Source organism: Cryptomeria japonica, chromosome 10, assembly GCF_030272615.1.
Source record: "Cryptomeria japonica chromosome 10, Sugi_1.0, whole genome shotgun sequence".
Lineage (NCBI taxonomy): Eukaryota > Viridiplantae > Streptophyta > Pinopsida > Cupressales > Cupressaceae > Cryptomeria > Cryptomeria japonica.
Genome location: NC_081414.1, coordinates 450,362,131 through 450,383,746, shown reverse-complemented (window position 1 = coordinate 450,383,746; position 21,616 = coordinate 450,362,131). Strand labels below are relative to the sequence as shown.

Genomic DNA, 21,616 nt, shown 5'->3' with positions numbered 1-21,616 from the left:
GCTCTGAAATGAGCTTCTCAAAGAATGATGTGCGTCAAAATGGACGCTACTGGCTCCAGAATAGGGACTTGTTTCTTGAAACTTTGTTGTGCCTCAAAACATTGATTTTGGTGTGCCAAAATCAGGGCTTTCAAGGCAGAATCTCCGAAATGAGGTTCTAAGAGCATGATGTACATAAAAATTGCATTTTGACTCTACCCACTCTGGAATTGGGACTTGTGTGTTGAAACCTTGTTGTGACTCCAAACACTAATTTTTATGTTCCAAAAATGAGGCTTTTGATTCACAACCTCAGAAATGAGGTTCTAAGAACCCCACGTTTGTCAAAATCATGTTTTGATGCTATCAGCTTAAGAATTGGGACTTGTAATTTGAAACCTTGTTGTGCCTTTAAACATTGATTTGGGTGTTTTTAAACTGGTGCTTTCGAGCCACATGCTCTGAAACGAGTTTCTAAGAGCATGATGTGCATCAAAATCAGGTTTTGACACTACAAGCTCCGGAATAGGGACTTGAGTCTCGAAAGCTTGTTGTGCCTGCAAACACCAATTTTGATGCTTCGAAACTGATGATTTTGAAGCATAAGCTCCAAACTAATTTTTATGTTGCAAAAATCAGGCTTTTGAGTCACAACCTCCGAAATGAGGTTCTAAGAGCATGATGTGCGTCAAAATCAAATTTTGACGCTACCGGCTTCAGAATCAGGACTTGCATCTTGAAACCTTTTTGTGCGTGTTTTGAAACTGGTGCTTTCAAGCCACATGCTCCAAAACGAATTTCTAAGAGCATGATGTGCATTAAAATCATGTTTTGAAACTGTAGGATCCAGAATAGGGACTTGCGTCTCGAAAGCCTATTGTGCCTTCGAACACCAATTTTGATGCTTTGGAACCGATGATTTTGAGGCATAAGCTCCAAAACAAGGTTCTAAAAGCACGATTTGCGTCAAAATCATATTTTGATGCTACCGGCTCCAGAATCAGGACTTGCATCTTGAAACCTTGTTGTGCCTCTAAACATCAATTTTGATGCTCCAAAATTTGGGCTTTTGAGGCACAATTTCTGAAACAGGGTTCTAAGAGCATAATGTGCATCAAAATTAAATTTTGATGCTACGGGCTCTAGAATCGGGGCTTGAATTTTGAAACCTTGTTGTGCCTCAAAATATTGATTTTGATGCTCTGAGTCTGGGGCTTTTTAGGCACAAGCTTCGAATGAGGTTTTAAGAGCACGATGTGCGCCAAAATCAGATTTTGACGCTATTGACTCTATAATCGAGACTTGCATCTTGAAACTTTGTTGTGTCTCCAAAAATCGATTTTGATGCTCCAAAACTGGGTTCTAAGGGCACAATGTGCATCAAACTTGAATTTTGATGCTACTGGCTCTAGAATAGGGGCTTTCATCTTGAAACATCGTTTCCCCTCCAGAAATAATTTGTCCAGTAGGAGAATGCATAAGATATTTACCTAAACCAGTAGGCCCTTGGGCAGACCTCACACTAGCTCCAAGAAGTTGGTCTGTAACTAGAAAAGTAAATGCTTGTGCTTGAGAGGCCTCTGGGCCGGTAGGTCCATAGAATTCACTAGGATAAGCTGTATTGTTAAACCAAACAAAACAACAAGCAATGAAAACTGATTTTGATACTCCAAAACTGAGTCTTTCGAGGCACAAGCTCTTAAATGAGCTTCTGAAAGAATGATGTGCGTCAAAATGGAATTTTGATGCTACTGGCTCTGGAATAGGGACTTGTTTCTTGAAACCTTGTTGTGACTCCAAACACTAATTTTTATGTTCCAAAAATGACGCTTTTGAGTCACAACCTCCGAAATGAGGTTCTAAGAACACCATGTTTGTCCAAATCGCGTTTTGATGCTATCAGCTTGAGAAATTGGACTTGTGTCTTGAAACCTTGTTGTTCCTTTAAACATTGATTTCGGTGTTTTGAAACTGGTGCTTTCGAGCCTCATGCTCCGAAAAGAGTTTCTAAGAGCACGATGTGCATCAAAATCACGTTTTGACACTATAGGCTTCAGAATAGGGACTTGCATCTCGAAAGCTTGTTGTGCCTACAAACACAAATTTTGATACTTTGAAACCAATGATTTTGAGGCATAAGCTCCAAAACAAGGTTCTAAGAGCACGATGTGCTTCCAAATCAAATTTTGACGCTACTAGCTCCAGAATCAGGACTTGCATCTTGAAACCTTGTTGTGCCTCCAAACATCGATTTTGATGCTTCAAAATTGGGGCTTTTGAGGCACAATTTTTGAAACAGGGTTCTAAGAGCACAATCTGCATCAAAATTAAATTTTGATTCTACTGGCTCTAGAATCGGAGCTTGTATCTTGAAACCTTGTTGTACCTCAAAACATTGATTTTGATGCTCTAAATCTGGGTCTTTTGAGGCACAAGCTTCGAATGAAGTTTTAGGAGCACGATGTGCGCCAAATTCAAATTTTGACGCTATTGACTCTATAATCGGGACTTGCATCTTGAAACTTTGTTGTGACTCCAAAAATAGATTTTGATGCTCCCAAACCTAGGCTTTTGAGGCACAATTTCTAAAGGGTTCTAAGGGCACAATGTGCATCAGACATGAATTTTGATGCTACTGGCTCTCAAATAGGGGCTTGCATCTTGAAACCTTGTTGTGCCTCAAAACATTGATTTTGATGATCCGAAACTAGGGCTTTTGAGGCACAAGCTTCGAAATGAGGTTCTAAGAGCACGATGTGCACCAAAATCAGATTTTGATGGTTTTGACTCTATAATTAGGACTTGCATCTTGAAACCTTGTTGTGCCTCCAAACATCGATTTTGATGCTCCAAAACTGAGTTTGGAGTATCAAAATCGATGTTTGGAGGGACAACAAGGTTTCAAGATGCAAGTCCTGATTCTGGAGACGGTAGCGTCAAAATTTGATTTTGACGCACAATGTGGTCTTAGAACCTTGTTTTGGAGCTTATGCCTCAAAATCATCAGTTTCGAAGCATCAAAATTGGTGTTTGGAGGCACCACAAGCTTTTGAGACGCAAGTCCCTATTCCGGAGTCTGTAGTGTCAAAACGTGATTTTGATGCACATCGTGCTCTTAGAAACTTATTTTGGAGCATGCAGCTTGAAAGCACTAGTTTCAAAACACCCAAATCAATGTTTAAAGGAACAACAAGGTTTCAAGACACAAGTCCCAATTCTCAAGCTGATAGCATCAAAACACAATTTTGACAAACGTGGTGTTCTTAGAACGTCATTTCGGAGGTTGTGACTCAAAAGCTTCCTTTTTGGAACATAAAAATTAGTGTTTGGAGTCACAACAAGGTTTCAAGACACAAGTCCCAATTCTAGAGTGGGTAGTGTCAAAATGCAATTTTTATGTACATCATGCTCTTAGAACCTCATTTCGGATATTGTGCCTTGAAAGCCCCGATTTTGGCACATCAAAATCAATGTTTTGAGGCATGACAAGGTTTCAAGAAACAAGTCCCTATTCCGGATCCAATAGCGTCAAAATGAAATTTTGATGCACGTCGTTCTTTGAGAAGAACATTTCAGAGCTTGTTCCTCAAAATACTCAGTTTTGGAGCATCAAAAGAAATGTTTGGAGGCACAACAAGGTTTCAAGATGCAAGTCCTGATTCTAGAGTCAATAACATCAAAATCTGATTTTGGTGCACATCGTGCTCTTAGAACCTCATTTAGACACTTGTGCCTCAAAAGCCCTGGTTTCGGATCATCGAAATCAGTGTTTTGAGGCACAACAAAGTTTCAAGATGCAAGCACCTATTCTAGAGCCAGTAGCATCAAAATTGAAGTTTGATGCACATTGTGCCTCAAAAGCCCCAGTTTTGGAGCATCAAAATCGATATTTGGAGTCACAACAAACTTTCAAGATGCAAGTCCCAATTATAGAGTCAATATTGTCAAAATCTGATTTTGGCGTACATCGTGATCTTAAAACCTCATTCGAAGCTTGTGCCTAAAAAAGCCCCAGATTCAAAGCATCAAAATCAATGTTATGAGGCACAACAAGGTTTCAAGATGCAAGCCCCGATTCTATAGCCAGTAGCATCAAAATTTAATTTTGATGCACATTGTGCTATTAGAACCCCGTTTCAGAAATTGTCCCTCAAAAGCCCCAATTTTGGAGCATCAAAATCGATGTTTGGAGACACAACATGGTTTCAAGAAACAAGTCCTGATTCTGGAGCTAGTAGCATCAAAATTTAATTTTGATGCACATCATGCTCTTAGAACCTTGTTTTGGAGCTTATGCCTCAAAATCATCAGTTTCGAAGCATCAAAATTGGTGTTTGGAGGCACAACAAGCTTTCGAGTTGCAAGTCCCTATTCCGCAGCTTGTAGTGTCAAAACGTGATTTTGATGCACATCGTGCTCTTAGAAACTTGTTTCGGAGTATGTGGCTAAAAAGCACCAGTTTCAAAACACCCAAATCAATGTGTAAAGGCACAAGAAGGTTTTAAGACACAAGTCCCAATTCTCAAGCTGATAGAATCAAAACATGAATTTGACAAACGTGGTGTTCTTAGAACCTCATTTCGGAGGTTGTTACTCAAAAGCCTCATTTCTGGAACATAAAAATTAGTGTTTGGAGTCACAACAAGGTTTCAAGACACAAGTCCCAATTCCACAGTGGGTAGAGTCAAAATACAATTTTGATGTACATCATGCTCTTAGAACCTCATTTCGGAGATTGTGCCTTGAAAACCCTGATTTTCGAACATCAAAATCAATGTTTTGAGGCACAACAAGGTTTCAAGAAACAAGACCCTAGTCTGGAGCCAGTAGCGTCAAAATTCCATCATTCTTTGAGAAGCTCATTTCAGAGCTTGTGTGTCGAAAAACTCAGTTTTGGAGCATCAAAATCAATGTTTGGAGGCACAACAAGGTTTCAAGATGCAAGTCCTCATTCTAGAGTCAATAGCATCAAAATTTGATTTTGGTGCACATCATGCTCTTAGAACCTCATTTCGAAGCTTGTGCCTCAAAAGCCATGGTTTTGGATCGTCCAAATTAGTGTTTTGAGGAACAACAAGGTTTCAAGATGCAAGCCCCTTATTCTAGAGCCAATAGCATCAAAATTCAAGTTTGATGCACATTGTGCCCTTAGAACCCTGTTTTAGAAATTGTGCCTCAAAAGCCCCAGTTTTGGAACATCAAAATTGATTTTTAGAGTCACAACAAAGTTTCAAGATGCAAGTCCCGATTATAGAGTCAATAGCATCAAAAACTGATTTTGGCGCACATCGTGCTCTTAAAACCTCATTCGAAGCTTTTGCCTCAAAAGCCCCAGATTCAGAGCATCAAAGCAATGTTTTGAGGCACAACAACGTTTCAAGACGCAAGCCCCGATTCTAGAGCCAGTAGCATCAAAATTTAATTTTGATGCACATTGTGCTCTTAGAACCCTGTTTCAAAAATTGTTCCTCAAAAGCCCCAATTTTGGAGCATCAAAATCGATGCTTGGAGGCATAACACGGTTTGAAGATGCAAGTCTTGATTCTGGAGCGGGTAGCATCAAAATTTGATTTTGACGCACATCATGCTCTTAGAACCTTGTTTTGGAGCTTATGCCTCAAAATCATCAGTTTTGAAGTAACAAATTTGGTTTTTGGAAACACAACAAGCTTTCGAGAGGCAAGTCCCTATTCGAGAGTCTATAGTGTCAAAACGTGATTTTGATGCAAATCGTGCTCTTAGAAACTCGTTTCGGAGCATGTGGCTCGAAAGCACTAGTTTTAAAACACCCAAATCAATGTTTAAAGGCACAACAAGGTTTCAAGACACAAGTCCCAATTCTAGAGTGGGTAGAGTCAAATGACAAACATGGTGTTCTTAGAACCTCATTTCGAAGGTTGTGACTCAAAAGCCTCATTTTTGGAACATAAAAATTAGTGTTTGGAGTCACAACAAGGTTTCAAGACACAAGTCCCAATTCTAGAGTGGGTAGAGTCAAAATGCAATTTTGATCTACATCATGCTGTTATAACCTCATTTCAGAGATTGTGCCTTGAAAGCCCTGATTTTGGCACATCAAAATCAATGTTTTGAGGCACAACAAGGTTTCAAGAAACAAGTCCCTATTCCCGAGCCAGTAGCGTCAAATATTCATTTTGATGCACATCATTCTTTGAGAAGCTCATTTAAGAGCTGGTGCCTCGAAAGACTCAGTTTTGGAGCATCAAAATCAATGTTTGTAGGCACAACAAGGTTTCAAGATCTAAGTCCTGATTCTAGAGTCAATAGCATCAAAATTTGATTTTGGTGCACATCGTGCTCTTAGAATCTTATTTCAAAGCTTGTGCGTCAAAAGCCCTGGTCTGGGATCATCAAAATCAGTGTTTTGAGGCACAACAAGGTTTGAGTAGCATCAAAATTCAAGTTTGATGCACATTGTGCCCTTAGAACCCTGTTTTAGAAATTGTGCATCAAAAGCCCCAGTTTTGGATCATCAAAATCGATTTTTGGAGTAACAACAAAGTTTCAAGATGCAAGTACCGATTATATAATCAATAGCGTCAAAATCTGATTTTGGCGCATATCGTGCTCTTAAAACCCAATTCGAAGCTTGTGCCTCAAAAGCCCCAGATTCAGAGCATCAAAATCAATGTTTTGAGGCACAACAAGGTTTTAACATGCAAACCCCAATTTTAGAGCCAATAGCATCAAAATTTAATTTTGATGCACATTGTGCTCTTAGAACCCTGTTTCAGAAATTGTGCCTCAAAACCCTAATTTTGGAGCGTCAAAATCGATGCTTGGAGGCACAATTAGGTTTCATGATGCAAGTCCTGATTCTGGAGGCGGTAGCGTCAAAATTTGATTTTGACACACATCGTGCTCTTAGAACCTTGTTTTGGAGCTTATGCCTCAAAATCATCGGTTTTGAAGCATCAAAATTGGTGTTTGGAGGCACAACAAGCTTTCAAGACGCAAGTCCCTATTCCAGAGCCTATAGTGTCAAAACGTGATTTTGATGCACATCATGCTCTTAGAAACTCGTTTTGGAGCATGTGGCTTGAAAAAACCAGTTTCAAAACACCCAAATCAATGTTTAAAGGCACAACAAGGTTTCAAGACACAAGTCCCAATTCTCAAGCTGATAGCATCAAAATCTGATTTTGGTGCACATCGTGCTCTTACAAACTCATTTTGAAGCTTGTGCCTCAAAAGCCCTGGTTTCGGATCATCAAAATCAGTGTTTTGAGGCACAACAAGGTTTCAAGATACAAGCCCCTATTTTAGAGCCAGTAGCATCAAAACTCAAGTTTGATGCACATTGTACCCTTAGAGCCCTATTTTAGATATTGTGCCTCAAAAGCCCCAGTTTTGGAGTCACAACAAAGTCTCAAGATGCAAGTCCCGATTATAGAGTCAATAGCCTCAAAATCTTATTTTGGGGCCCATCGTGCTCTTAAAACCTCATTCGAAGCTTGTGCCTCAAAAGCCCCAGATTTAGAGTATCAAAATCAATGTTTAGACGCATAACAAGGTTTCAAGATGCAAGCCCCGATTCTAGAGTCAGTAGCATCAAAATTTAATTTTGATACACATTGTGCTCTTAGAACCCTGTTTAAGAAATTTTGCCTCAAAAGCCCCAATTTAGGAGCATCAAAATCGATGTTTGGAGGCACAACAAGGTTTCAAGATGCAAGTCCTTATTTTGGAGCCGGTAGCATCAAATTTTGATTTTGACGCACATCGTGCTCTTAGAACCTTGTTTTGGAGCTTATGCCTCAAAATCATCAGTTTTGAACCTCATTTCGAAGGTTGTGCCTCAAAAGCCCTGTTTTCGGATTATCAAAATCAGTGTTTTGAGGCACAACAGGGTTTCAAGACACAAGTCCCAATTCTCAAAATCATGTTTTCACACTACAGGCTCCAGAATAGGGACTTGCATCTTGAAAGCTTGTTGTGCTTCCAAACACTAGTTTTGATGCTTCGAAACTAAAGATTTTTAGGCATAAGCTCCAAATCAAGAATCTTAGAGCACAGTGTGCATCAAAATCAAATTTTGATGCCACTGGCTCCAGAATCAGGACTTGCATCTTGAAAACTTGTTGTGCCTCCAAACATCGATTTTGATGCTCCAAAACTGGGGCTTTTGAGGCACAATTTATAAAACAGGGTTCTAAGAGCACAATGTGCATCAAAATTGAATTTTGATGCTACTGGCTCTAGAATCGGGTCTTCCATCTTGAAATCTTGTTGTGCCTCAAAGTAATGATTTTGATGCTCCGAACCGAGGCTTCCGAGGTGCAAGCTTTGAAATAAGGTTCTAAGAGCAAGATGTGCTCAAAAATCAGATTTTGACACTATTGACTCTAGAATCGGGATTTGCATCTTGAAACCTTGTTGTGCCTCCAAACATTGATTTTGATGCTACAAAACTAGGTCTTTCGAGGCACACGCTCCGAAATGAACTTCTAAGAGAATCATGTGCTATCGGATCCAGAACTTGCTTTTTGAGACATTGTTGTGCCTCAAAACATTCATTTTAATGTTCCAAGATAAGGGCTTTCAAAGCACAAGCTCTAAAATGAGGTTCTAAGAGCACGTGTACATAAAAATTGCATTTTGACACTACCGACTCTGGAATTGGGACTTGTGTCTTGAAACCTTGTTGTGCCTCCAAATACTAATTTTTATACTCCAAAATGAGGCTTTTGAGGCACAACCTCTGAAATGAGGTTCTAAGAAGACCATGTTCGTCAAGCTCATAGGTTGTTCTATGAGCTTGAGAATCGGGACTTGTGTCTTGAAACCTTGGTGTGCCTTTAACCATTGATTTTGATGTTTTGAATCTAGAGATTTTGAGCCACACACTCCAAAATGATGTTCTAAGAGCACGATGTGCCCCAAAATCAGATTTTGACGCTATTCACTCTATCACAGGGACTTGCATCTTGAAACCTTGTTATGCCTAAAAACATTGATTTTGATGTTCCAAAATCAGGGCTTTCAAGGCACAAGCTCTGAAATGAGGTTCTAAGAGGTTTCAAGACACAAGTCCCAATTCTCAAGCTGCTAGCATCAAAACACGATTTTGACAAATGTGGTGTTCTTAGAACCTCATTTCAGAGCTTGTCACTCAAAAGCCTCATTTTTGGAACATAAAAATTAGTGTTTGGAGTCACAACAAGGTTTCAAGACACAAGACCCAATTCCGAAGTGGGTAGAGTCAAAATGCAATTTTAATGTATATCATGCTCTTAGAACCTCATTTCGGAGATTGTGCCTTGAAAGCCCTGATTTTGGCACATCAAACTCAATGTTTTTAGGCACAACAAGGTTTCAAGAAACAAGTCCCTATTCCGGAGCCAGTAGCGTCAAAATTCCATTTTGACGCACATCATTCTTTGAGAAGCTCATTTCATAGCTTGTGCCTCAAAAGACCAAGTTTTGGAGCATCAAAATGAATGTTTGGAGGCAAAACAAGGTTTCAAGATGCAAGTCCTAATTCTAGAATCAATAGCATCAAAATCTTATTTTGGTGCACATCGTGCTCTTAGAACCTCATTTCGAAGCTTGTGCCTCAAAAGCCCTGGTTTTAGATAATCAAAATTAGTGTTTTGAGGCACAAGAAGGTTTCAAGATGCAAGCCCCTATTCTAGAGCCAGTAGCAACAAAATTCAAGTTTGATGCACATTGCGCCCTTAGAACCTTGTTTTAGAAATTGTACCTCAAAAGCCCCAGTTTTGGAGCATCAAAATTGATTTCTGGAGTCACAACAAAGTTTTAAGATGCAAGTCCCGATTATAGAGTCAATAGCGTCAAAATTTGATTTTGGCGCACATCGTGCTCTTAAAACCTCTTTCAAAGCTTGAGCCTCAAAAGCCCCAGATTCAGAACATCAAAATCAATGTTTTGAGGCACAACAAGGTTTCAAGATGCAAGCCCCGAGTCTAGAGCCAGTAGCATCAAAAATTAATTTTGATGCACATTGTGCTCTTAGAACCCTGTTTCAAAAATTGTGCCTCAAAAGCCCCAATTTTGGAGCATCAAAATCGATGTTTGGAGGCACAACAAGGTATTAAGATGCAAGTTCTGATTCTGGAGCCGGTAGCGTCAAAATTTGATTTTGACGCACTTCATGCTCTTAGAACCTTGTTTTGATGCTATTAGCTTGAGAAATGGGACTTGTGTCTTGAAACCTTATTCTGCCTTTAAACATTGATTGGGGCGTTTTGAAACTGGTGCTTTTGAGCCACATGCTCTGAAATGAGTTTCTAAGATCACGTTGTGCATCAAAATCACGTTTTGACACTACAGGCTCCGGAATAGTGACTTGAGTCTCAAAAGCTTGTTCTGCCTCCAAACACCAATTTTCATGCTTCGAAACCGATGATTTTGAGGCATAACCTCCAAATTAATTTTTATGTTCCAAAAATGAGGCTTCTGAATCAGAACCTTCGAAATGAGGTTCTAAGAGCATGATGTGCGTCAAAATCAAATTTTGACGCTACAGGCTCCAAAATCAGGACTTGCATCTTGAAACCTTGTTGTGTGTGTTTTGAAACTGGTGCTTTCGAGCCGCATGCAACGTAACGACTTTCTAATAGCTCGATGTGCATTAAAATCACGTTTTGACACTACAGGCTCTGGAATAGGGACTTGCGTGTCGAAAGCTTTCTGTGCCTCCACACACCAATTTTGATGCTGCGAAATCGATGATTTTGAGGCATAAGCTCCAAAACAAGGTTTGAAGATGCAAGCCCTGATTCTAGAGCTAGTAGCATCAAAATTCAATTTTGATGCACATTGTGCTCTTAGAACCTGTTTTAGAAATTGTGCCTCGAAAGCCCCTGTTTTGGAGCATCAAAATCGATGTTTGGAGGTACAACAAGGTTTGACAATGCAAGTCCTGATTCTAGAGCCGGTAGCTTTAAAATTTAATTTTGACACACTTTGTGCTCTTAGAACCTTGTTTTGGAGCTTATGACTCAAAATCTTCAGTTACGAAGGATCGAAATTAGTGTTTGGAGGCACAACAAGCTTTCAAGATGCAAGTCCCTATTCCAGAGCCTGTAGTGCCAAAACGTGATTTTGTTGCAGATTGTGCTCTTAGAACCTCATTTCGGAGTTTTTGGCTCGAAAGCTCCAGTTTCAAATCATCAAAATCAATTTTTAAAGGCACAACAAGGTTTCAAGACACAAGTCCCGATTCTCAAGCTGATAGCATCAAAACATGGTGTTCTTAGAACCTCATTTCAGAGGTCGTGCCTCAAAATCCTCGTTTTTGAGGCATAAAAATTAGTGGTTGGAAACGCAACAAGGTTTCAAGACACGAGTCCCAATTCCAGAGTTGGTAGCATCAAAATGCAATTTTGATGTACATCATGCTCTTAAAACCTCATTTCGGAGTTGGTGCCTTGAAAGCCCTGATTTTGGATGTAGTGGTTCCTGTCTCTTAAATCTATATATCTTCTCTCATGTGGGAGGCTCTAAATATTGTATGTAGTTTTATCAAGATGTTGCTGGGTAAGTTTTGCCGCGAAGTAGTGTCCAAGAAATGGTGACAATGTTGTCCAAATGTGGCTAAAAGATTGGTGAAATCGGCTAAGGTAAAGAGTTAGCGAGGACCAAGCGATCTAAGCAATCTAATCTGATCTATTGATGTGGTAATGCGGAAAAAGGCAAGCATATCCAGTTCAGGACGTATTGATTCATTTCATAGAGTCATGTGCTTCTCTGATTCCCCTTCAATAAGGAAATACGGGGGAAAGGAGAAAGGCGTGGTTCTGGGAACATAAGAGAGAGAGGGTCAGCGAGCAATGATAACCAGAATGGGGTTGGGGGTCCTTTGTTCCGCCATTTTGATGTTTTGAGGCAAAACAAGGTTAAAAGAAGCAAGTCCCTATTCCCAAGCCTATAGCGTTAAAATTCCATTTTGATGCACATCATTCCTCATAGAAGCTCATTTTGGAGATTGTTCCTTGAAAGACCCAATTTTGGAGAATTAAAATCAATGTTTGGATGCACAACAAGGTTTCAAGATGCAAGTCCCGATTCTAGAGTCAATAGCATCAAAATCTGATTCTGGAGCCAGTAGTGTCAAAATTTGATTTTGACGCACATCATGCTCTTAGAACCTTGGTTTGGAGCTTATTCCTCAAAATCTTTGGTTTCAAAGCATCAAAATTATTGTTTGGAGGCACAGCAAGCTTTCAAGACACGAGTCCCAATTCCAGAGTCGGTAGCGTCAAAATGCAATTTTGATGTACATCGTGCTCTTAGAACCTCATTTCGGAGCTTGTGCCTTGAAAGCCCTAATTTTGAAAACATGAATATCAATGTTTTGAGGCACAACAAGGTTTCAAGAAGCAAGTCCCTATTCCAGAGCCTATAGCATCAAAATTCCATTTTAACGCACATTATTCTCTTAGAAGCTCATTTCGAAGCTTGTGCCTCGAAAGACCCAATTTTGGAAAATCAAAATCAATGTTTGGAGGCACAACAAGGTTTTGGATCATCAAAATCAGTGTTTTGAGGCACAACCAAGTTTCAAGATGCAAGCCCTGATTCTAGAGCCAGTACCCTCAAAATTCAATTTTGATGCACATTGTGCTCTTAGAACCCTGTTTTAGAAATTGTCCCTAAAAAGCCCCAGGTTTGGAGCATCAAAATCGATCTTTGGAGGCACAAGAAGGTTTCAAGATACAAGTCCTCATTTTGTAGTCGGTAGCATCAAAATTTGATTTTCACACACATCGTGCTCTTAGAACCTTGTTTTGGAGCTTATGCCTCAAAATATTCGGTTTCAAAGCATCAAAATTGGTGTTTGGAGGCACAACAAACTTTCAAGACGCAAGTCCCTATTTGGGAGCCTGTAGTGTCAAAACGTGATTTTGATGCACATCGTGCTCTTAGAACCCCATTTCGGAGCATGTGGCTCGAAAGCTCTAGTTTTGAAACATCAAAATCAATGTTTAAAGGCACAACGAGGTTTCAAGACAAAAGTCCCGATTCTCAAGCTGATAGCATAAAAATTTGTGATTGGAGGCACAACAAGGTTTCAAGACACAAGTCACAATTCGTGCTCTTAGAACCTCATTCCGAAGCTTGTGCCTTGAAAGCCCTGATTTTAAAACATCAAAATCAATGTATTGAGACACAACAAAGTTTCAAGAAGCAAGTCCCTATTCCAGAGCCTGTAGCATCAAAATTTCATTTTGACGCACATCATTCTCTTAGAAGCTCATTTAGAAGCTTGTGCCTTGAAAGACCCTGTTTTGGAGCATCAAAATCAATGTTTGGAGGCACAACAAGGTTTCAAGATGCAAGCCCCGAATCTAGAGCCAGTAACATCAAAATTCAATTTTGATGCACATTGTGCTCTTAGAACCTGTTTTAGAAATTGTGCCTCAAAAGCCCCAGTTTTGGAGCATCAAAATCTATGTTTGGAAGCACAACAAGGTTTCAAGATGCAAGTCTTGATTATGGGGCCGGTAGTGTCAAAAATTTTTTTTGACACACATCATGCTCTTAGAAACTTGTTTTGGACCTTATGCCTCAAAATTTTCGGTTTCGAAGCATCACAATTAGTGTTTAGAGGCACAACAAGCTTTCAAAATGCAAGTCCCTATTCCGAAGCTTGTAGTGTCAAAAGATGATTTTGATGCAAATTGTACTCTTAGAACCTCGTTTTAGAGCGTGTGGCTCGAAAGCTCCAATTTCAAAACATAAAAATCAATGTTTAAAGGCACAACAAGGTTTCAACACACAAGTCTCGATTCTCAAGCTAATAGCGTCAAAACATGATTTTGACAAACATGGTATTCCTAGAACCTCATTTCGGAGGTTGTGCCTCAAAAGCCTCATTTTTGGAGCTTAAAAATTAGTGTTTGGAGGCACAACAAGGTTTCGAGACACAAGTACCAATTCCAAAGTCGGTTGCGTCAAAATGCAATTTTGATGTATATCATGCTCTTAGAACCCCATTTCGGAGCTTGTGCCTTCAAAGCCCTGATTTTGGAACATCAAAATCAATGTTTTGAGGGACAACAAGGTTTCAAGAAGCAAGTCCCTATTTCGGAACCCCTAGCATCAAAATTCCATTTTGACGCACATCATTCTCTTAGAAGCTCATTTCGGAGCTTGTGCCTTGAAAGACCTTGTTTTGGAGCATCAAAATCAATGTTTGGAGGCACAACAAGGTTTGATGCAAGTCTGGATTCTAGGGTCATTTTCAATAGTGTTAAAATCTGATTTTTGTGCACATCGTGTTCCTAGAACCTCATTTTGACGCTTATCCCTTCGAAAGCCCCAGTTTCGGAGCATCAAAATAAGTGTTTCGAGGCACAACAAGGTTTCAAGATGCAAGCCCCGATTCTAGAACCAGTAGCATCAAAATTCAATTTTCACAACCTCCGAAATGAGGTTCTAAGAACACCATGTTTGTCAAAATCTTGTTTTGATGCTATGAGCTTAAGAATTGGGACTTGTGTCTTGAAACCTTCTTGTGCCTTTAAACATTGATTTGGGTGTTTTGAAACTAGTGCGTTCGAGCCACATGCTCCAAAATGAGTTTCTAAGAGCACGATGTGCTTCAAAATCACATTTTGACACTACAGGCTCAAGAATAGGGACTTGCTTCTCGAAAGCTTGTTGTGCCTCCAATCACCAATTTTGATGCATAAGCTCCAAAACAATGTTCTAAGAGCACGATGTGCGTCAAAGTCAAATTTTGACGCTACCGGCTCCAGAATCAGGACTTGCATCTTGAAACTTTGTTGTGCCTCCAAACATCGATTTTGATGCTCCAAAATTGGGGCTTTTGAGGTATAATTTCTGAAAAAGGGTTCTACGAGCACAATGTGCATTAAAATTAAATTTTGATGCTATTGGCTCTAGAATCGGGGCTTGCATCTTGAAACCTTGTTGTGCCTCAAAACATTGATTTTGATGCTCCAAATTTGGGGATTTTGAGGCACAAGCTTCAAATGAGGTTTTAAGAGCACGATGTACGCCAAAATCAGATTTTGACACTATTGACTCTATAATCGGGACTTGCATCTTGAAACTTTGTTGTGACTCCAAAAATAGATTTTGATGCTCCAAAACTGGGGCTTTTGAGGCATAATTTTTAAAACAGGGTTCTAAGGGCACAATGTAAATCAAACTTGAATTTTGATGCTACTGGCTCTAGAATAGGTGTTTGCATCTTGAAACTTTGTTGTGCCTCAAAACACTGATTTTGATGATCCGAAACCAGGGCATTGAGGCACAAGCTTCGAAATGAGGTTCTAAGAGCACGATGTACACCAAAATTAGATTTTGATGTTATTGACTCTAGAATCAGGACTTGCATCTTGAAACCTTGTTGTGCCTCCAAACATTGCTTTTGATGCTCCAAAACTGAGTATTTTGAGGCACAAGCTCTATAATGAGCTTCTCAAAGAATGATGTGCATCAAAATGGAATTTTGACGCTACTGGCTCTGGAATTGGGACTTGTTTCTTGAAACCTTGTTGTGCCTCAAACCATTGATTTTGATGTGCCAAAATCAGAGCTTTCAAGGCACAATCTCCGAAATGAGGTTCTAAGAGCATGATGTACATCAAAATTGCATTTTGACTCTACCCACTCTGGAATTGGGACTTGTGTCTTGAAACCTTGTTCTGACTCCAAACACTAATTTTTATGTTCCAAAAATGAGGCTTTTGAGTCGCAACCTCGGAAATGAGGTTCTAAGAACACCATGTTTGTCAAAATCATGTTTTGATGCTATCAGCTTGAGAATTGGGACTTGTGTCTTGAAACCTTGTTGTGCCTTTAAACATTGATTTGGGTATTTTGAAACTGGTGGTTTCGAGCCACATGCTCCGAAATGAGTTTCTAAGAGCACGATGTGCATCAAAATCACGTTTTGACACTATAGGCTCCGGTATAGGGACTTGCATCTCGAAAGCTTTTTGTGCTTCCAAATACCAATTTTGATGTCTTGAAACCGATGATTTTGAGGGATAAGCTCCAAAACAAGGTTCTAAGAGCACGATGTGAGTCAAAATCAAATTTTGACACTACCGGCTCAAGAATCAGGACTTGCATCTTGAAACCTTGTTGTGCCTCCAAACATTCATTTTGATGCTCCAAAACTAAGTCTTTTGAGGCACAAGCTCTGAACTGAGCTGCTCAAAGAATGATGTGTATCAAAATGGAATTTTGACGCTACTGGCTCCGTAATAGGGACTTGTTTCTTGAGACATTGTTGTGCCTAATAATATTGATTTTGATGCTCTAATATGGGGCTTGCATCTTCAAACCTTGTTGTGCCTCAAAACATTGATTTTGATGCTCTTAATCTAAGGCTTTTGAGGCACAAGCTTCGAATGAGGTTTTAAGAGTACGATATGCGCGAAAATTAGATTTTGATGCTATTGACTCTATAATCGGGACTTGCATCTTGGAACTTTGTTGTGACTCCAAAAATCGATTTTGATGCTTTAAAACTGGGGCTTTTGAGGCACAATTTCTAAACCAGGGTTGTAAGGACACAATGTGAATTAGGACTTGCATCTCGAAACCTTATTGTGCCTCCAAACATTGATTTTGATGCTCCAAAACTGAGTCTTTCGAGGCACAAGCTCTGAAATGAGCTTCTCAAAGAATGATGTGCGTCAAAATGGCTTCCGAATAGGGACTTGTTTCATGAAACCTTGTTGTGCCTCAAAACATTGATTTTGATGTGCCAAAATCAGGACTTTCAAGGCACAATCTCCGAAATGAGGTGCTAAGAGGATGATGTACATCAAAATTGCATTTTGACTCTACCCACTTTGGAATTGGGACATGTGTCTTGAAACCTTGTTGTGCCTTTAAACATTGATTTTGGTGTTTTGAAACTGATGCTTTCGAGCCACATGCTCCGAAACGAGTTTCTAAGAGCACGATGTGCATCAAAATCAAGTTTTCACACTAGAGGCTCCGGAATAGGGACTTGCGTCTCGAAATTTTGTTGTGCCCCAAAACACCAATTTTTATGCTTCGAAACCGATGATTTTGAGGCATAAACTCCAAACTAATATTTATGTTCCAAACATGAGCCTTTTGAGTCACAACCTCGGAAATGAGGTTCTAAGAGCACGATGTGCGTCAAAATCAAATTTTGATGCTACCGGCTCCAGAATCAGGACTTGCATCTTGAAACCTTGTTGTGCCTCCAAACATCGATTTTGATGCTCCAAAATTGGAGCTTTTGAGGCACAATTTCTGAAGCAGGGTTTTAAGAGCACAATGTGCATTAAAATTAAATTTTGATGCTACTGGTTCTATAATTGGGGCTTGCATCTTGAAACCTTGTTGTGCCTCAAAACATTGATTTTGATGCTCTGAATCTGGGGCTTTTGAGGTACAAGCTTCGAATAAGGTTTTAAGAGCACGATGTGCCCCAAAATCAGATTTTGACGCTATTGACTCTATAATCGGGACTTGCATCTTGAAACTTTGTTGTGACTCCAAAAATTGATTTTGATGCTCCAAAACTGGGGCTCTTGAGGCACAATTTCTAAAAAAGGGTTCTAAGGCCACAATGTGCATCAAACTTGAATTTTGATGCTACTGGCTCTAGAATAGGGGCTTGCATTTTGAAACCTTGTTGTGCCTCAAAACACTGATTTTGATGATCCGAAACCAGGGTTTTTGAGGCAAAATCTTCAAAATGAGGTTCTAAGAACATGATGTGCAGCAAAATCAGATTTTGAGGCTATGGACTTTAGAATCAAGACTTGAATCTTGAAACCTTGTTGTGCCTCCAAACATTGATTTTGATGCTCCAAAACTGAGTCTTTCGAGGCATAAGCTCTGAAATGAGCTTCTCAAACAATGATGTGCGTCAAAATGGAATTTTGACGCTATTGGCTCCGGAACAGGGACTTGTGTCTTCAAACCTTGTTGTGCCTCAAAACATTGATTTTGATATGCCAAAATCAGGGCTTTCAAGGCACAATCTCCGAAATGAGGTTCTAAGAGCATGATGTACATCAAAATTGTATTTTTATTCTACCCACTCTGGAATTGGGGCTTGTGTCTTGAAACCTTGTTGTGAGTCCAAACACTAATTTTTTTGTTCCAAAAATAAGGCTTTTCAGTTACAACCTCCGAAATGAGGTTCTAAGAACACCATGTTTGTCAAAATCGTGTTTTGATGCTATTAGCTTGAGAATTGTGACTTGTGTCTTGAAACCTTGGTGTGCCTTTAAACATTGATTTTGGTGTTTTGAAACTGGTGCTTTCGAGCCACATGCTCTGAAACGAGTTTCTAAGAGTACGATGTCCATCAAAATCACGTTTTGACACTATAGGCTCCGGAATAGGGACTTGCGTCTCAAAAGCTTGTTGTGCCTCCAAACACCAATTTTGATGCTTCGAAACCGATAATTTTGAGGCATAAGCTCCAAAACAAGGTTTTAAGAGCACGATGTGCGTCAAAATCAAATTTTGATGCTACCGGCTCCAAAATCAGGACTTGCATCTTGAAACCTTGTTGCGACTCCAAAAATCGATTTTGATGCTCCAAAACTGGGCCTTTTCAGGCACAATTTCTAAAATAGGGTTCTAAAGCCACAATGTGCATCAAACTTGAATTTTGATGCTACTGGCTCTAGAATAGGTGCTTGCATCTTGAAACTTTGTTGTGACTGAAAACACTAGTTTTGATGATCCGAAACCAGGGCTTTTGAGGCACAAGTGTCTAAATAAGGTTCCAAGAGCACGATGTGCACCAAAACCAGATTTTGATGTTATTGACTCTAGAATCAGGACTTACATCTTGAAACCTTGTTGTGCCTCCAAACATTGCTTTTGATGCTCCAAAACTGAGTATTTCGAGGAACAAGCTCCGAAATGAGCTTCTCAAAGAATGATGTGCCCTCCGGAATAGGGACTTGTTTCTTGAAACCTTGTTGTGCCTCAAAACATTGATTTTGATGTGCCAAAATCGGGGATTTCAAGGCACAATATCCGAAATGAGGTTCTAAGAGGATGATGTACATCAAAATTGCATTTTGACACTACCCACTCTGGAATTGGGACTTGTGTCTTGAAACCTTGTTGTGACTCCAAACACTAATTTTTATGTTCCAAAAATGAGTCCTTTGAGTTACAACCTCCGAAATGAGGTTCTAAGAACACCACGTTTGTCAAAATCGTGTTTTGATGCTATCAGCTTGAGAATTGGGACTTGTGTCTTCAAACCTTGTTGTGCCTTTAAACTTTGATTTGGGTGTTTTGAAACTAGTTCTTTCAAGCCACATGCTCCGAAATGAGTTTCTAAGAGCACGATGTGCATCAAAATCAAGTTTTGAAACTACAGGCTCCGAAATAGGGACTTGTGTCTTGAAAGCTTGTTTTGCCTCCAAACACCAATTTTTATGCTTCGAAACCGATGATTTTGAGGCATAAGCTACAAAGTAATATTTATGTTCCAAAAATGAGGCTTTTGAGTCACAACCTCAGAAATGAGGTTCTAAGAGCACGATGTGCATCAAAATCAAATTTGATGCTACCGGCTCTAGAATCAGTACTTGCATCTTGAAACCTTGTTGTGCCTCCAAACATAGATTTTGATGCTCCAAAATTGGGGCTTTTGAGGCACAATTTCTGAAGCAGGGTTCTAAGAGCACAATGTGCGTCAAAATTAAATTTTGATGCTACTGGTTCTATAATCGGGGCTTGCATCTTGAAACCTTGTTGTGCCTCAAAACATTGATTTTGATGCTCTGAATCTGGGGCTTTTGAGGCACAAGCTTCGAATGAGGTTTTAAGAGCACGATGTGCGCCAAAATCAGATTTTGACGCTATTGACTCTATAATCGGGACTTGCATCTTGAAACTTTGTTGTGACTCCAAAAATTGATTTTGATGCTCCAAAACTGGGGCTCTTGAGGCATAATTTCTAAAACAGGGTTCTAAGGGCACAATGTGCATCAAACTTGAATTTTGATGCTACTGGCTCTAGAATAGGGGCTTGCATCTTGAAACCTTGTTGTGCCTCAAAACACTGATTTTGATGATCCGAAACCAGGGTTTTTGAGGCACAAGCTTTGAAATGAGGTTCTAAGAACACGATGTGCACCAAAACCAGATTTTGATGCTATTGACTCTAGAATCAGAACTTGCATCTTGAAACCTTGTTGTGCCTCCAAACATTGATTTTGATGCTCCAAAACTGACTCTTTCGACGCATAAGCTCTAAAATGAGCTTCTTAAATAATGATGTGCATCAAAATGGAATTTTGACACGACTGGCTGCGGAATAGGGACATGTGTCTTGAAACCTTGTTGTGCCTCAAAACATTGATTTTTCTATGCCAAAATCAGGGCTTTCAAGGCACAATCTCCGAAATGAGGTTCTAAGAGCATGATGTACATCAAAATTGTATTTTTATTCTACCTACTCTGCAATTGGGACTTGTGTCTTGAAACCTTGTTGTGACTCCAAACACTAATTGTTTTGTTCCAAAAATAAGGCTTTTCAGTCACAACCTCCGAAATGAGGTTCTAAGAACACCATTTTTGTCAAAATCGTGTTTTGATGCTATCAGCTTGAGAATTGGGACTTGTGTCTTGAAACCTTGTTGTGCCTTTAAACATTGATTTCGATGTTTTGAAACTGGTGCTTTCGAGCCACATGCTCTGAAATGAGTTTCTAAGAGTACGATGTGCATCAAAATCACGTTTTGACACTACAGGCTCCGGAATAGGGACTTGCCTCTCGAAAGCTTGTTGTGCCTCCAAACACCAATTTTGATGTTTTGAAACCGATAACTTTGAGGCATAAGCTCCAAAACAAGGTTCTAAGAGCACGATGTGCGTCAAAATCAAAATTTGACGCTACACTCCAGAATTAGGACTTGCATCTTGAAACCTTGTTTTGCCTCCAAACATCGATTTTGATGCTCCAAAATTGGGACTTTTGAGGGACAATTTCTGAAATAAGATTCTAAGAACACAATGTGCATCAAAATTAAATTTTGATGCTACTGGCTATAGAATCGGGGCTTGCATCTTGAAACCTTGTTGTGCCTCAAAACATTGATTTTGATGCTCTGAATCTGGGGCTTTTGAGGCACAAGCTTCGAATGAAGTTTTAAGAGCACGATATACGCCAAAATCAGATTTGGACAATATTGACCCTATAATTGGGACTTGCATCTTGAAACTTTGTTGTGACTCCAAAAATCGATTTTGATGCTCCAAAACTGGGGCTTTTGAGGCACAATTTCTAAAACAGGGTTCTAAGGGCACAATGTGCATCAAACTTCAATTTTGATCCTATTGGCTCTAGAATAGGTGCTTGCATCTTGAAACTTTGTTGTGCCTCAAAACACATATTTTGATGATCCGAAACCAGGGCTTTTGAGGCACAAGTGTCTAAATGAGGTTCTAAGAGCACGATGTGCACCAAAATCAGATTTTGATGTTATTGACTCTAGAATCAGGACTTGCATTTTGAAACCTTGTTGTGCCTCCAAACATTGCTTTTGATGCTCCAAAACTGAGTATTTTGAGGAACAAGCTTTAAAATGAGCTTCTCAAAGAACGATGTGCGTCAAAAGCTGGCTTCGAAATAGGGACTTGTTTCCTGAAACATTGT

General features: G+C 39.6%; 1 protein-coding gene across 1 annotated transcript in view; it reads right to left on the bottom strand.

The window, feature by feature from the left end:
• LOC131859020 (photosystem II CP43 reaction center protein-like) overlaps positions 1–21,616 on the bottom strand; it is a 127,763-nt gene that overhangs the window by 51,284 nt on the left and 54,863 nt on the right. The window contains 1 exon segment of the mRNA XM_059212532.1: positions 1,470–1,595. Within this exon segment, the coding sequence (XP_059068515.1) occupies positions 1,470–1,595 (126 nt within the window).